This window comes from Pteropus medius, unplaced genomic scaffold, assembly GCF_902729225.1.
Source record: "Pteropus medius unplaced genomic scaffold, Ma_sr-lr_union100, whole genome shotgun sequence".
In the NCBI taxonomy this organism is placed as follows: Eukaryota; Metazoa; Chordata; class Mammalia; order Chiroptera; family Pteropodidae; genus Pteropus; species Pteropus medius.
This window is the reverse complement of record NW_024352789.1, coordinates 320,955-334,405: the sequence shown is the minus strand read 5'-3', so window position 1 is coordinate 334,405 and position 13,451 is coordinate 320,955. Positions and strand designations below refer to the sequence as shown.

General features: G+C 61.9%; 1 protein-coding gene across 1 annotated transcript; it reads right to left on the bottom strand.

Annotated features, from left to right (window-relative positions):
• Positions 1-626: 626 nt before the first annotated feature.
• Positions 627-12,737, bottom strand: UBQLN4 (ubiquilin 4). Its single transcript, XM_039849840.1, has 10 exons — positions 12,436-12,737; positions 11,917-12,134; positions 11,130-11,392; positions 9,460-9,618; positions 5,808-6,030; positions 4,622-4,761; positions 4,091-4,174; positions 3,843-3,958; positions 3,549-3,735; positions 627-2,184 (listed from the first exon to the last, which is right to left on the bottom strand). The coding sequence occupies exons 1-10, from the start codon at positions 12,720-12,722 to the stop codon at positions 2,032-2,034; spliced, it is 1,830 nt and encodes a 609-aa protein (XP_039705774.1). The 5' UTR covers positions 12,723-12,737; the 3' UTR covers positions 627-2,031.
• Positions 12,738-13,451: the final 714 nt, after the last annotated feature.

Sequence of the window (13,451 nt, the reverse complement as noted above, 5' to 3'; positions counted from 1 at the left end):
ATGTCACCCAGCTTTTAAAATTCCTAGTGAGAGTATTGGTTTGAAACATCCAGTCTACAATGGTCAGACGTGGAAGCTCCGGCCCACAGTTTATCCATGGCACAGAACTCTGGTCTGTAACCTCACCACACAAAGGATGAGGCCTCGCAGACCTGGGAAGAGTTCCCCAAGTTCACAGTCAGGGGGACAGCCAGGTGGAGTCTCAGCCCAAGGCCGGGAACCACCTCGCTCCACCCGCACAAGCCCTGGATGCAGGGGTTGGTTCTGGTCTAAACTTTTCGCCTGAGGGGAGGGCAGTCTCACCGAAAGCTCGGGAGGGGAGCAAGGGCCTAGCCGTCTCCCCGCACCTTCGGACGTGCCTCTCGCAGCGGACCGGTAGGCTGGGGTGGCGAAACTGCTCTGATGGTCTGGGGGTGTGAACGGAACATGCAACCCTTCCTCCTCATTCCCGAATCGTGGGTCCCAGATATCCGCAGAACCAGTGACCCCTTAATCTTCGATTTTCTTGTCACCTGTGCTAACCGAGCCCGACTTTAGATTCCTCCAGACCCACTTTATAAAAATCCTCTAGGACCAGCTGTCTTCAGCTGCGTCCTCCCCTCCAGAAAGCAAACACCGAGACACTGTTGCAACAAAGACCACACCGTTTATTTACAAAGGCCAGTGTGGGACCTGAAGGAGGGAGGGAGGGCAGCCACGCAGACGTCCTCTCTGGATGGCTTGGGACCCTTCCCCACTTGGAGAAAATTCTGTCTCTTATGCCTCCCTGTTCCCAGCCATGGGTCCTGCCAGCAGCCGCGCTAAGTAGCAGAGAGGTGAGGTGAGCCTCGTCTGTGCTCCAGCACAGCGACACCCAGGCCAGGTCAAGGGCGTCGCTGCCACCCATCCTGGAGGGAAACAGGGAGGAACTCGAAGGCCAGGGGCTCTGGAGGGGAGACCCCCCCCACCGTCCCCCGAAGGCAGCGAGTGTAGGGGTGCTGGGTGCAGCGCAGGGGTTCGAAGCCCGGCTCCCCAGGCTGTGTGTCCCTGCGCTGGACAGGCCCTTCTGCCCGCTTGTCTTGGGGGGGGCGGGGACACGCGCTGAAACGGAATCAGCAAAGAACCCCACCTCCCACTTAACGTGCACACGCGTGTGTGCGTGCACCCCAACACACACACGCCCCCCTGCGGAGACACACCCCAGTCTACTTTGTGTCTTTGGAGAGGGGCTGGGATGGTTGGCACCCGGGACACAGGTCCATGGGACCGTGTCAGGGAGTGAGAATGACAGAGCCCCCAGGACCCCTGTGGGCCTCGTGTGTGGGCGTGTCGAGCCCTCTTCAACTCCCCTTCCATCAGCGTCTGTCCCGTCCCCAAGCCCGAGCCGGGGCCGTGCCCCACAACTGGCAGCTCTAACTCCCGAGCTTCTGCGAGGCTGTCCCGGCCACCCCCGCCATCACCGGGCCGGTCCAGGGCTCGTTCACGCCTTGTCCAGCAGGCTGTGTCTCGCGTCCCGCTTCAGACAGGAAGGACAGGAGTCTGCCTCCCCCTGGGGAAGGGCTAGACGGAGCGAGCAGACTGGGGTGTGAGGGACTCCGGCCTGCTCCGCCTGCCCCTCCTTCAAGCATGGATTCTAGCAGTGGAGGCGGGAGGGCATGGGGGACAGAGCCGACAGAGCCGGGGGTTACCGGAAGTGACCCGCAGACAAGGCCCCAGAGGCACAGAGGGAAGAACGTGTCCCGGCCGACCCGTCAGTCCTTCGGCCGCACCTGCCACCGAGAAGTCCGAGGGCTGTGCTAGGTACACGTGGGGCCGTGAAGGCCGTTTACACAGCTCGGCTCGCGCAGGGCGGGGAGAGAAGGCTCTGTGCCAAGGGGGACGAGAGCCGAGACGCTCAGACAGAGCCGCGGGGCTGGGCCGCCCGCTAAGCCGCTGCTGTCCGGAGAGGACGAGGGACGAGACAGAAGGGATGAGGAGCCGCAGAGGGGAGGGGCCCACGGGGTCCACGGGCCGGAATCCAGGGAGGGGAGGCAGGAGGCCCGGGCCGCGGGGCTAGGACAGCTGAGAGCCCAGGAGTCTCTCGATAGCCGCGTTGATGTCCCCTCCCGTGGCAATCAGCGCCTGCAGGTTGGCCTCGCGGTTGACGAAGCCCATGGCGTTGAGCTGTTCCAGCTGCTGCTGGAACCTCGCTTCTGGCGTCTGCACCTGCGGGGGACAGGTCTGGTGAGGCAGGGACAGGCGCGACCCCGGGGGCCCTCTGGAAGCTGGGGGCTTATAAGGAAGAGAACACAACCAGAAGGTCTTCTCGAACGTCCGCAGAGTCAACCAGGGGGGCAGGGAGGGCCAAAGAGGACCAAGGAGCCTGGGCCCCGTCACTCAACAGCAGTGTAATCATAAGGCAGGGTTGTCTTAAAATTTCAGAATGACAGGTCTCGATCGGCCTACTTCCTGTTTTCCATCAAGAGTCTGAAGGTGTTGACAGACACTACAAAAGCAAACGGCGGATCAGGGCATCCTAACGGTGCCCCCAAACTCCTCCCGGCCACTGTACACATGCAGCCAGACGGAAGGCCAGAGAAGGGCCCAGAAAGGAAGGAAGTGTTCCATTCTAACCAGTCAACAAACACGGTTATTTACAAAACAGAAAGCCTTTCACGTTTGACAGCCCCACGCATGTCTCCTGGGGTGTCTGCCCAAGGGATGCTGACAAGGCGCTAGCTCAGACCATGAACAGGAGACTCAGAGCGGGAGGGAGCTCAGCCACGACCGGCCGCCCGGCCGCTGACAGGAGGGACGTGCTGTCCGGAGGAGCAAAGGACCTGCTGAGGGTCGTAGAGGCCCCCGATGTGCAGCACAAAAGCCCTGTCCGGCGCCCCGTGCTGTTTCTCACCCCCGGCCACAGATTCTGGCCACGAATTCTAAGCGGGGCTGGCCCTTGGCGATCGCTCGGTCCGGCCCGTGCACCCTGACACGTCTGTTGAAGGCTATTCCCGTACGCGTCGAGAAGGTCAGAGAAAGGTGAGGGCCTCGCCGGAGGTCGCTCCCTGCTCCTCCCCGAGACCCCAGGCCTTGACTCCGTGGCCTGGGCCTCTCGTCCCCTCCCCTCCCAGAATCCTCCTCTCTAGTCTGAGATGGAGGCTGCTTCAATCGTCAGAATCCTCCGATCCAAGCGCGAGCGGTTTAACGGCGGTTAAAGTGCTCGCTCTGCAGCCAGCACGCCTCGTTCGAGTCTCGGCTCCGCTACTTAGTAACTAAGTGACTGAGACAGCCACCTAACTGCTCTGGGCTTCAGTGTTCCTTTGTGAAACACATTATAACAGCTTCCTCGCAGGGCCGTGAGGAATGAAGGGAGTGAGCTCCTCCAGGGCAGGGACGTAGGGCAGTTCCAACACGCAGGAGTCGCTATCCCGTCCCTGCCCTACAGCTGTGGACACTGAACCCAGGCAAGGTCAGCGACTTGCCCAAGGCTGGAAAGTGAGTGGCGGGCCAGGGTCCAGGGCCAGGCTCGGCCGAGCCCCGACACCAGGATGGATGCGGCGGCGCCGGCACCAGCCCCGCTGCCCACGCACCTGTGCGTTTCCGCTTCCTGCCAAGAGCTGGATCATCTGCTGCATGAGCTGCTGCTGAGCACTGGACGCCCCAGCTGGAGAAGATGCGGCCGGCGGGGCCGGCGAGGAAGCGGGGGCCTCGGGCGCAGACCCCGTGTTGCCGCCTGCCGAGGGTGCGGGCGTCCGGGCCATCCCGAAGGAGCCGAGGCTGCAGGCAGGAGACAGAGAGGTGGGGGACGTGGCGGAGAGTGGCAGCGGGAGGGGTTGAGAGGAGGAGGAGCCGGAGCCTTGCTGCCCACCTGCCCCCACCCTCACCTGGGCACCAGCCCGGGGGCCTCGGTCTGCAAGGTCTGCAGCCCCTGCTGGATCTGCAGCAGCGCCTGCATGGCGCGGGGGTTGGTAAGGACGGAGAGAGACTCTGGGTTCTGCATCTGACGGGAAACGAGCAGAGGGAGGCGATGGGAGCTGGCAGGAAGCAGGAGGCAGCCTGAACCCCCAGCTCTGCTCCCCCTTAAGCTCCACGCACTAGGCTTCCGGGCCCACCCTCCAGGCCCCTCCCTCACCTGCTGCAGGAAGACCGGGAGCTGCAGGCGGAGCTGCTCCTGCAGCTGGGGGTTCCCCGCAAAGAGCGGCACGTTCACCATCATCTGCCGGGGCGAAGGTGGTCGGGAGGCCTGGGCCTAGCCGCCCTAAGACGCCCCCGCGGCCTCAGGCTCCCCAGCATCCCACCACCACAGGGAATGGGGCCAGCTTTCTAAGGACCTCGAAGCACCCCAGAGGCCTCGGGGGGACAGTGAGAGGACAGGGAACTATTCTCTGGGCAGGGACGGGCATCAGGACCCTGGGTCCGGTGAGGACGAGAGCACACGTCCCCAAGTGCACAGCGCCTGCAAGGCCATGCCACGCGCAAAGCGCTCTGGGCGCCCTCACGGGTCTACGCGGAACTGCGGTTGCTACAGGCTCACGGACGAGGAAGCGGGAGCTTGAGCGTGCTGAGCTCGCAAGGCGAGGACACGGCGGAGCTCCAGCCTCACGCCCGGGCTCTGCCTCTGGCGCTCCGGCCCCAAGGGAGTGCCCCGCGGCCAGGCCCATACCTGGGCGGCGAAGTCGGGGTTCTGGGCGAGCGTCTGCAGCATGCTGCGCATGTAGGGGGCAGAGGTCACGCTCTGCATCAGCTGGGGGTTCTCCGAGACCTGCTGGAGCAGCGCCTGCATTTCCGGGCTGTTGAACATCCCTGAGGTCGGGGGAGAGAGAACCGAACAGAAGGAAAGGGGTCCCAAGGGAGGCCGGTGCCGCACCTCGGCCCAGCCGACTTCGGACGCCCGTGGTTACGAGGCTCAGAGAGGCAGTGGGAGAGCAGGCTCCCGGGTGCCGGGGCCTGGTCCCGCCTCTCCTGACTCCAAGGTCACCCGGCCCACCCTGGCGGCCCCACTCCCATCCACCCTAAGGACAAGCCAGCTGGACACTGGGTCTGACTCGGGCCCCTCTGGACTCCTGCCACGAGCCAGTGTCAGAGTCACCGGGGACCTCACTAGAGATGCTGCTTTTCAGACTTGTCTCTGCAGCTGAGACCCTCAAACCAAATCTCGCTGAGAAGCCAAGCACGTCGACCGCCAGGTTGGAGCTGGGGCGGGCCTGGAGCCTCTCCCAGTGGGCCCTCCCTTGTCCTGCGGATGGCCCAGGCCCCCCAAGGACTCAGGGGCACTATCCTGAGAGCATGGATCAGCTCAAGTCCCTTATTTTATAAATAAGGGGACTGAAGCACACAGAGGGGGTGGGACTTTCCCCATCAAGATGTCCCTGGGGGTCAGACAAATCAGGCATCGACCAGATACCCCCAGAGTCCGACGCACAGTCGGAGCTCAGGTAAATGGAGCACCCCAGAGTGCACAGTGCACGACCCAGGCTTCTGCACAGGTGGCCCCACACGATCCCTCCCCGGGTCCATGCCGATCCCCTCCCGCCCCCACCCCCAGTCTGACCCTGACGGCTTCAGGAAGAGCCTGGGAGGCGGGGCCTGTTTTATCCAAGACTCTGATCTCTCCCAGCAACCTGGGGATGCCTCCGCCCTCACCCTGGGGGGGGCGGGGAGGGGGTGGGGGGGTGGTGGGGGTGGGGATCACGGTGGTGGTGGCTGCGGCCCCGGGCTGCAGGGCCCCTCTGCGACTTCCATCCAGTGTCACCTGTCTTCAGTACTCTGGAGCAGGGGGGCCCTGTTCAGGCCTGGGCTGGGGGCCTGCCTTGGGGACCCCACCAAGTTCCCTGTGCCCCAGGACGTACCTGACCCCAGACTGGCCGCATTGATCCCGAAGGGGTTCGAGACGCTCGGGTGCACCTGGCTGGGCGCTGGTCCTCCGGTGCCCTCCCCGCCAGACCCAGGGGCCTGGGAGGTGGGGGGCGAGGGGCTCCAGGGGTTCGGGAGGGGCTCTCGGTTCTCCGTCCGCAGAGGCTGGGAGGACGAGCTGTCAGAGTTCCCGGCCAGGGAGAAGGGGTTGTTGCCAAACTGGAGGAGGGAAGGCGGGGATCAGGGCACATCAGGGCAGGGCCCCGCGCATCCTCTCCCCTCCCCGACAGCCCCCCGCCCTGGCAGGGAGCAGGGGAGCAGCCGGTACTGCTAGCTGGACAACTGGGGCCTCGAACGACCGCAAGCTTCTCATCTGCGCTGCTGGCCCTTGGCACCCAGTCTCCAGTCCCTGGTGCCCACAGAGCTCCCCGCACTGTCCCCAATACCCACAGTGCCCCCCACACCATCCTCAGTGCCCACAGTGTCCCCATACCATCCTCACACCTAGTGCCCCCACACCCCCTCCTGCCCACAGTGCCCAGTGCCCCCCCACATTGCCACAGTGCTCCCCCACAGTGCACTTAGTGCTCCCCAACACCCTCTGCCCCCACATCCTCGGCACCCAGTGTCCCACACATCGCCCCACAGTGCCCCCCGCACCGTCCCCGACACCCACAGCACACCCCGTCCCCCAGCACAGTGAGCTGCGGGCCCTGCTCTGCCCTCCAGCAACAGACACCATGGGACTCGCCTCGCAGCCCGTCCCTGACACTCGTAGGTGCTTGACAAGGACCCGTGGCTTCTACCTCCACCTGATCCGCCTCCAGCACCTCTTCCCCAACCATCTGGCTCCGACACTGACTCCGAGAGCCCTTTCCCCACTGCCTGGTCCCCCGGGGGGCTGGCGGTCCCTCGGCCATCAGCTTCCTTCCTCTACATCCTGGGACAGGCTGCGTCAGCTAACGTCCCCCTCAGGACCAGGCCCCCACCGTGTCACTCTGCACCGTCTCAGGGTCTGTGCCCATCGCATGCCGTGCTGCCCAAGGTGGCACCTGAGCCTCCTCCCTTGGGAACCGCCAGCACCCAGGAAGAGCTCTGTCCCAGGTCGTGTGGCTGGGGACCTCGGACCCTGTCCCCCTTGCCCGGCCTCCTTCTCGGTCCCCAGGTGGTCCTGACCTAAGCAGGTCTCTGAGCCGCCCCGAGCACCCCGATCGTGGACCTTCACATCCAGTCACTCTATTCTACGTGGGTCGCGGGGACCAGGGCTGACCATGGGCTCCCCAGCTCCGAGCCCGCTCCCTTCACCTGATGCCCGTTCACGTGCCGGGCTTGCATGCCAGGGTGCGCCCCGAGTTTGTCTGTCCCTGGGCTCCTGCTCTGCGACTTCCCCAGCACCCACCCCCACCAACACGGGGCCCCGCCTTCTCCCCGCACACCCGGAGGACCGGAGCTCTTCGCCGAGCTCCTGCGCTGACAGCAGTTGCCATTTGCCGAGCGCTAGGACGTGCCCGCCACATCCATTCTAACGTTTACAACGTCCCTCTACAGCACCGGTTCTCAAAGTGTGGTCCACCCTGCGAGGTTCGAGACATCTACGATCCTAAGGTGTGATCTGCCTCCTTCTCCCACTCTCTTGTGAGCGCCGAGAATTTTCCAAAGTCTGCATGACACGCGACATCGAGGGACGAAGGCAGAAGCAGAGCTGAGAACCCGGCGGTCCTGCAGCCCGATGACCAAGGGATCCCCAAAAACGTAAAACCATGCCGCTCCTTCCTCGGAAACTCCGTGTGAGAAAGTAAGGTTCGTTTTGAAAGAATATGCTGTTTACGCTCACGTGTAATGGATTACTTTTAAATTAATAAACATTGTAAAAACTTCTTAGTTTTAACTTCACAGACAGTGACTATCCGTAGCTCTAACCGCCACACACAAAAGCTCTTTGGGATCCTGAAAAGCTTTTGAAAGGGATCCTGAGGCCAACATGACCGAACCAGCGCTGTGACGTGCTGCCTCGGGCTGAGGATGAGGAGGCCGAGGCCAGGAGGTTAGGAAACCCGCTTAAAACCACACCCCGAGCCAGCGGTGAAGCAGGCATGCGAACCCAGGTTTGCCGACGCCAAAAGCCAAGTCCTTTTAGCTAAACCAGTGATTCCCATACCTTGGAGTGCATCGGAATTAGCTGCAGGGCTTGTTATAAGCCTCTTTCGACTCTTTTTTTTTTTTTTAATTTTTTTAACTGGGTGAATGCACCGCTGATACACATTTTTAATGAACTACTTCAATAAAGTTTAAAATAAATACATTCCTTCGAAAACTCAGAGCTGGTCCCTGCAAGCAGTTTCTAAAACATGAAAGAGCAACGTCCAGAATAACCAAGATGCTGCTGAGAAGGTGGGGGGTTCGCGCCCCCAGACACCCAGACTTAGGGCAATGTGGCCTCATCGAGGGGAGGGACAAACAGACCGAGGACAAACAGACCCAGGAGCGCCGAGCGGAGTCAGTGAGACGCACATGCATCTGTGGCGACTAGCTGGAGACACAGGCGGCGTGGACGAGGGGCCCCCCGGGACGGCACGGGCCACTCAAGACATGGCGCCTTTTCCTTCCCACAAGGGAGGAACACGTGCCACCCCACTGCCCCGCCCGGCGCCGGCTGGGGGAGGCGTCTGGTTTGTGAAAGTGCATCACGCCGTATACCTGTGACACATGCACCTTTGCGGCTGTTCTAATCGTCAATAAAACGTTTTAAAAGCGTTTAAAAAGCGGATTAAAAAATTGCATGGACAGCATGTTACCACTTCTATAAGGTGGAAAAATACCGAATACTGTAGGGTATGGATGGATGCCCTTATTACTCATATATATCAGTAATGAAAAATCAAAACCACCACCAAAAAAAGGGACAAACGCCCACTTCAGGGGGCAGTGAGCTCTGGAGAGGAAAAGGCAGGCACGAGGCGGGGAGGGTGGGTGAAGCCTGCGACTCTCTGTAACGTCCTATTTGCGAATATTTAAAACGTCTGGGAAAACATACAGAGCACGAATAACACCTGTTGCTCTCAGGAAAGGCGGGTTGGGACGTGGAGACGCAAGTGTCCCTTTTGCACACCTTGGCTGAGCTCGTATATCTTCCGACACTTCCGTGCCGTCCTTTATGTCGTGTACCTTTGCAATTTTGAAGCATGGAAACGCATAATGTGTTTAATGTACATTCGATTTTTTAAAAAGCACCCAAAAAGGCACTGAAACCATATATGGCAACATGTTAGAACAACGTGGATACCAGGGAACGCTCTATTTTTCTCTCTATTTGTTGTATACTTGGAAAGAATTCGTAAGCATTTTTAAAAGTGCACATTCCCAGGGGCTGAGTCCAGGGGCTGAGTCGACAAGGAGCTCACAGGTGTGGACCAGGAACCTCAGCTTTAACAGGCTCCGCGGGCGACTGGGCCGCAGGGGACCCGGGGACCCGCGGACCACATGTGAGACACTGAGCTAAGACGCCGTGTGAGGGTCGACTGTTTGACCCCAGCCTGGCCCCCGTTCCCCGACCTCCGAGCCCCCGGTGCCAGGGGTCCCCCAGAACCACGGCAGGGCGCTCGGACCGGGCGCCTCCCCCACGTCCCCGGACGCCCCGCCCGGCCCCACCTGCTCGCGGGCGGCGCTGAACATGGGCTCCTGGATGTCCGTGTACATGCGGCGGAGGGCGCTGTAGCCGCCCGGGATGCTCTCCAGGTTGCTGAGGGCGCGGTCCTGGTTCCGTACCATCTCCTGCATCATGGCCGGGTTCCGAGCGAGCTCCACGGTCTGCCGGGGAAGGACACACGGCGGTGGGCCCTGCGGCCAGGGCGGCAGCTGGCCCGAGGAGGGGACCTTGCCTCAGGACCGTGGGGACCCAGGGTCGGCTCCACGGTGACAGAGAATAGGGCGGCAGGACCCCCTTCCTGCGCTGCCATCGAAGCTCCACCCCTGCCCCCTTTGGGGCCATCCGGGGGGCTCTGCCTAGCGAGGTGCGGTGATCCCGGAAGGGGTTAGGGCCGCGGCTCCCCTCCCTCAGGTTCGGGGGGGCTGCAGAGGTGTCAGGGAGCACAAGGCAACAGCAAGAACGGTTCTGAGAAACTCGCGGAGGCAGAAGAGAAAATCGACAGCCACTGAGCACCTGCTCCGCGCAGGCACCGGGCGAAGGAATTTACAGAGTTCGAGTCACCTGACGCCCACACTGGCAGTCCCAGGGGGGTACTTCTGTCCCTATTTTGCAGATGACAAAATGGGCTCAGAGACTCACTGCCTGGGGACACACAGCCAGCCCGTGCTTTCAAGGCCAGGTGAGTCTGTCCCACCAAGACCATCCTGTGGTTCCTGGTGACATGTCGGAGAGGAAAAGGGTTCAGGCTGGGACCCCCTCTGACCCCATCCCGGGGTCTCCGGCCGGACTAAGCCTGAGACACGGGACGGGGCTTTCTCTTCGGAGGCAAAGGCTCACTCAGCCGGGGGTGGTCTGAGTCAATTCCACGAGACAGCGGTACGTGACAGAGAAAATGAGCGTGGCTACTTCTGGTTCCCATCCAACTTGGAACGCTTTGCCTGTCCCTCTCCCAAATGCGAGCTTGCCTCTTCTGAGACAGGACTCCGTGACCACCCAGGAAGTATTTACTGAGTGACCACTCTGTGCCGGACACTGCTCTGGACACGACGGAACGCTGCGAACCTCTGCCCTCACGGAACCTGTCTTCTGAGGAGTCCAGCGCTGGGGGCCACAGCTCTGTGGAGACGGTCTTTCCCTGTCCCCAGGCGGCCGGGGCCAGGAGTTGGAGCTTCCTGAGGCCAACGCAAACCTGCCTCCCTCGGGTCTCCCTTCCCCACGGGGCCCTGCCCAGCCACAATGCCCTCAGCACCCTACCATCTGCAGTCCCAGGCCTTGGCACCCGCTGTCCCTCGGGCCCCAGGCACTCTGCTCTTTTCCTCCTCTGGGTCTCAGCCTGGTGACGCTTCCCCTAGGCCTCCTTGGAGCGCCAGGGTAGGGTCATGATCCGCCTGCCTCCCCCCCATGCTTCTAGGGGGCCATGTGACTACCTCCTGACAGTACTGACTACGCTGTACCGCGACTGTCAGCTTACTTGTCCACCTTCCCTTTGAGACCAGCAGTTCCTGGAAAGCTAGGCCTGTATCTTTGTGTCACTGTGCCCCCAGCGTGTAAAACACGGCTGCTGAATGAATGCGTGAACCAATCGAGGCAGGACGAGGTAGGACAGGCCGGGCGGGCACGGCCGGGTGGCAGGTGTCCCTCACGCCCCCGCCCAGACCTCTGTCACACCCACCTGCCTCATGAGCTCGGGGTTGTTGAGCATGTGGCTGATCTCGGGGTTCCGCTCCATCAGCTGCTGCATCTGGGGGTTGGCCATGATCATGTGGCGCATCAGGTCGGGGTTGGACATCATGTCCTGCACCAGCGGGTTCTCCATGATCTGTGACAGCATCTCGGGGTTGGACATCAGCTGCCTCTGCATCTGCTGCTGCAGCTCCATGAAGTTGGCGGAGCCAAGGCCCAGGCTGCCCAGGCCAAGGATGCCCCCGAAGCCAGCTGTGGGATGGACCACAGTCACACGCTGCCGCCAGAGCCCCTCCCCCACCTGGCCCAGGCCACCGAGTTTAGGTCTCTAGGACGGGCCCCCTCTGCTTCCCCCTTTTCTGGTCACCCCTGTGGCGCCAGCCCCGACCCACTGCTGGCAGAGACGCCAGCCTGGGAGCCGGGGACCGTCCTGAGCAGAGGACCACCACTGATGGCCTGTCGAATGAGTAGGTCAACATCCCCCAACCGGAGCCCCAACCGGCTCCTGCTGGACCCACTTTTGCCCCTAACTCCGACATCCTCACCCACAGTCCCTCCCGCCCCAGCCCATTTCTCCGCTCACTTCTGACGATTGGCCACGCTCCCTCCTCCGGGAAGCCCCGCAGCCTGGCTTCCTGTCCTGCTTGGCTTAAGCGCCCATGTCCAGGGTCCCCCATCCCCATGAGACCGTGAGTAGGATCATGTTTCTCCCTCCTCATGGCTCTCCCCCAACCCCCAGCCCCAAACAGACAGCGCCCTCCTCCCTAAAGGCTTACAGAGGATGGATGCGGCAGCACTGGGAGGCCCCTCCCCGGCCCCTGGGGAGGGGCCCCCACCACTGCTCCTCCGGCTTCCACTGCCAGCGTCCGAAGCGGCACTGCCAGAGGTGGAGGGCTGGGCAGGGGTGGCGGGTGAGGCGGGCGTGGTGGAGGGGGCTGAGGCAGGGTCTGGAGTGGAGGGCGAAGAAGCAGTGGTGGCAGCTGGATCTTGAGCCCTGAGGACAGAGAAAGAAATTCCTGTTCACGGGACCACAGGAAGAGGAAAGACAACCGTCCCCTGTCCCCGAGTCCCCCTGAACCCGGGCCGCGTGCTAAGCAGCCCCGAGGCTGGGGCGGGGTGATGCTGGGGGTGGTCAGTAGGTCGGGTGGGGGGAGGGAAGGCAGGATCCCTTGCCCTGCCAGTGAGATCGGTGGGCTCCCTTCCTGGGCCCTGGCAGAGGCCCCCAGGCCCCGCTGACGGATGGGTGAGGAAACAGATGGAGTCACAGGCTGGACCTGCTCCTCTCCTGAACTCACTTTTGAGGGGTCTTGATGACCAGATGGACGGTGAGCCCATCTTTGATCCCGTGCTGGTTCAGTGTGTCTCCGTCCTTGAGGATCTTGCCGGCAAAGATCAGGACCAGCTGATCCTGCTGGGCCTTAAACCTCCGAGAGATTTCCTCCTTGAACTGTGCCGAGAAGCAGAGGTCACTGTGGCGGCCGCCCGGGCCCCTCCCACCAGCGACCCTGGCTTCTTCGGGAGTCTCTACCCTCTGGCTCGCGCCCCTGGTTGTGGGACATGCTCTCTGCAGTCTCGACTCCATCCCCCCGGCTGCAATAAGCAAAGCGGCTCCTTTCTCCACCAAGGAAATGGACCAGTGAGAGGTCTCCTCTCAGCTCTACTCCAGTCTCCTGCCCGACCCGGGAAGGGCTGTTGCCACCTGCCCCTCCCTCTTCAGCCCTCTGCCCAGTTCCCTGCCGGGGTACTGCCTGGCAGCACTCCGTCTCAGCTCCTCCAGCCGCCTTGGCCCGTCTCCCCCAGCCTGCTGGTAACAAATGGAACACAAGACCCCAGGTACTTATCACAGCACTCACTACTCATGAGTTAGGAGCGTAGTCCCACGAGACACACATTAATTGTTATCTCCATTTTAAAGATGAGGAGCTGCGGATCAGAGCAAGTGGGTGATTTGCCCATGGCAGCTGGACTCAGGTGTCAATACCCAAGGCCCGCTCTCAACCAAGCACACTGCCTCTCAATTAGAGCTGATTTCAAATCCGGCTTTGCAAGGAAAAGGATCTAAATTCTGGAATATAGTCATTTTATAAGGGTGGGGGGCAGTGATGGCATTGTAGGCTGGCTTGGGGAGAGATAGACTCGCAAATCGGCGCCCCCAAACCAAACCAAACCAAATCACAGCACGCTTGCTAAAGCAAGGGCAGCTTCAGAAGCCTCCCCTCCAACCAGATGGCCTCTCTTAAGCCCCGCCCCAGTGAAATTCTGGGGCGGCCACAGGGGTGGCGAACACAGGCAATAGTCCCTCATTCAGTAG

Bases quoted from the DNA above. Each gene is read 5' to 3' on its own strand.
- UBQLN4 (XM_039849840.1), bottom strand. From the start codon at position 12,722: ATGGAGTCGAGACTGCAGAGAGCATGTCCCACAACCAGGGGCGCGAGC. The intron at 12,135-12,435 runs GTGAGTTCAGGA...CTCTGTCCTCAG, and splicing joins GTCATCAAGACCCCTCAAAA to GGCTCAAGATCCAGCTGCCA. The intron at 9,619-11,129 runs GTGGGTGTGACA...CTTCCCCGGCAG, and splicing joins ACCCCGAGCTCATGAGGCAG to ACCGTGGAGCTCGCTCGGAA.